Source organism: Cyprinodon variegatus, unplaced genomic scaffold (assembly GCF_000732505.1).
Source record: "Cyprinodon variegatus isolate N-32 unplaced genomic scaffold, C_variegatus-1.0 Scaffold609, whole genome shotgun sequence".
Classification (NCBI taxonomy): Eukaryota; Metazoa; Chordata; class Actinopteri; order Cyprinodontiformes; family Cyprinodontidae; genus Cyprinodon; species Cyprinodon variegatus.
The window spans coordinates 235,571-237,234 of record NW_015151062.1 but is presented as its reverse complement, the minus strand read 5'-3'; the positions used below and the strand labels follow the sequence as shown (position 1 = coordinate 237,234).

General features: G+C 40.6%; 1 protein-coding gene across 1 annotated transcript in view; it reads left to right on the top strand.

Annotated features, from left to right (window-relative positions):
- Window positions 1-1,664, top strand: part of zdhhc1 (zinc finger, DHHC-type containing 1) — a 25,408-nt gene that overhangs the window by 2,879 nt on the left and 20,865 nt on the right. The window contains exon 3 of the mRNA XM_015392842.1: window positions 465-640. Coding sequence (XP_015248328.1) covers window positions 465-640 — 176 coding nt within the window. The remainder of the gene's footprint in view (window positions 1-464; window positions 641-1,664) is intronic.

Sequence of the window (1,664 nt, the reverse complement as noted above, 5' to 3'; positions counted from 1 at the left end):
GATGTCCGATATTCAGTTTTAAGGCCGATACCGATAGGGGGCCGATTATATCGTGCATCCCTAGTTTTTACAATTGACCTTCTTTTCAAATAGCATTTTTAGAGATCACATCCTCTTCACTTTGAGCCCATTATAAACGTTAGCGATAAAGATGCTGTTCTAAGGCCAAAATACGGACCAATAGAAAAGCATCATCTCTCCTCATTCCAGAGAAAAACCTGCTCTCTAGAATCAATGAGAACTGAAAAACATATTTAGAAAAGAATGCAATCAAAAGCTATATGCAAAAAAACAGGAAATAAAAAATGAAAATGTCAGTTCTGTAAATAAATAAATAAATAAAAAATCCAACTTCCAGATCCCCGGTTGAAGAGAGGAAAAATCTGGGCTGGTTTTCAGTTTCCTGTTCTCCGCAGTCCGACCGTTTTTTTCCGTCTCAGTCTGAGTCCTGAACGGCTGCTCAGTGCACGGGCATCATGTTCGCGTGCCACCTGTTGGTCCACGTCATGGCCGTGTCCATCGACCCGGCCGACAACAACGTGAGGACGAAGAGCGACAGAGGCCCAGTCCCCATGTTTGACCGCTCCAAACACGCACACGTCATCGAGAACTGCCACTGCTACCTGTGCCAGGTGGATGTGTGAGTAATAAGCCCAGTTAGGGAAGCAGGTTATCCATCAATAAATTCATCCATTAATCACCGACTCATTTATAAGCTACAAATAAACAAACCTGAGTTTTCTCCAGCGATGGTGAGATGAAGCCTCATGAGGCATTGAACCGTTTTGACTAATTGCTTCAACGATCCCCACAGTTCATGAAGCCTCATGTGAGCATGTCTCCACCTACTGGTAGAGTGCAGAACTACAGTTAGTAATATAATCTGTGATTTCTTTTTTTCTCTATTCAAGTTCCTTTGAAATTGTTAATGATCCGTCTCTATAATTAAATCTGTTATAAGTTTTTTGTGTGTAAAATGTCTTGGAAGAGAAAAAAATAATTTAAGGTTTAAGTTCATTGTTTTTCTGCCGTTTTTGTAAAATAAGCTCCAGCAGACAGTGAAAGTGTTTGTGCAAATTGGGCAATGATGAAATGAAAGGTTTTAGTCATTTTTATTTAAACATTATAGTTTTTTTTAAAGTTTTTGGTTTTAATCTGGTTGGAAGTTATGGGTTCAACCAATCTTTGGGTCAAACCAACCATTATAATTTGGCAGCGTTTTACCCGATCTATAGCGTTTCTTAATTCACTAGACCATGAGTACGGACTCGTGTTCTCGCCAAGTATGTTCTTGAGAAGAACACCGGAAACTCTGGACACTGGGAGAACGCAGAATAAATCTGGGTTAATTGGAACAGAGACGTACTGATGACATCACCACACGCTCGGCTCGTCGGTAGCTGCATTTCACCTCCTGTTATTAATAGTCTCTAGATAATAATAAATTATGACTTTTTTCGTTTAGTGGGGGAATAATAATGAACGGAGTCGGATAAACACAAATCAAATGAACATTTTGCCAAATAAAACAAAAAAAAATCACCATCCGTTAACCCTGGCTGCTGCAGACAAGCTAACGTTAGCCCTGGCTGCTGCAGACAAGCTAACGTTAGCCCTGGCTCCTATAGACGAGCTAACTTTAGCCCTGGCTGCTGTAGACGAGC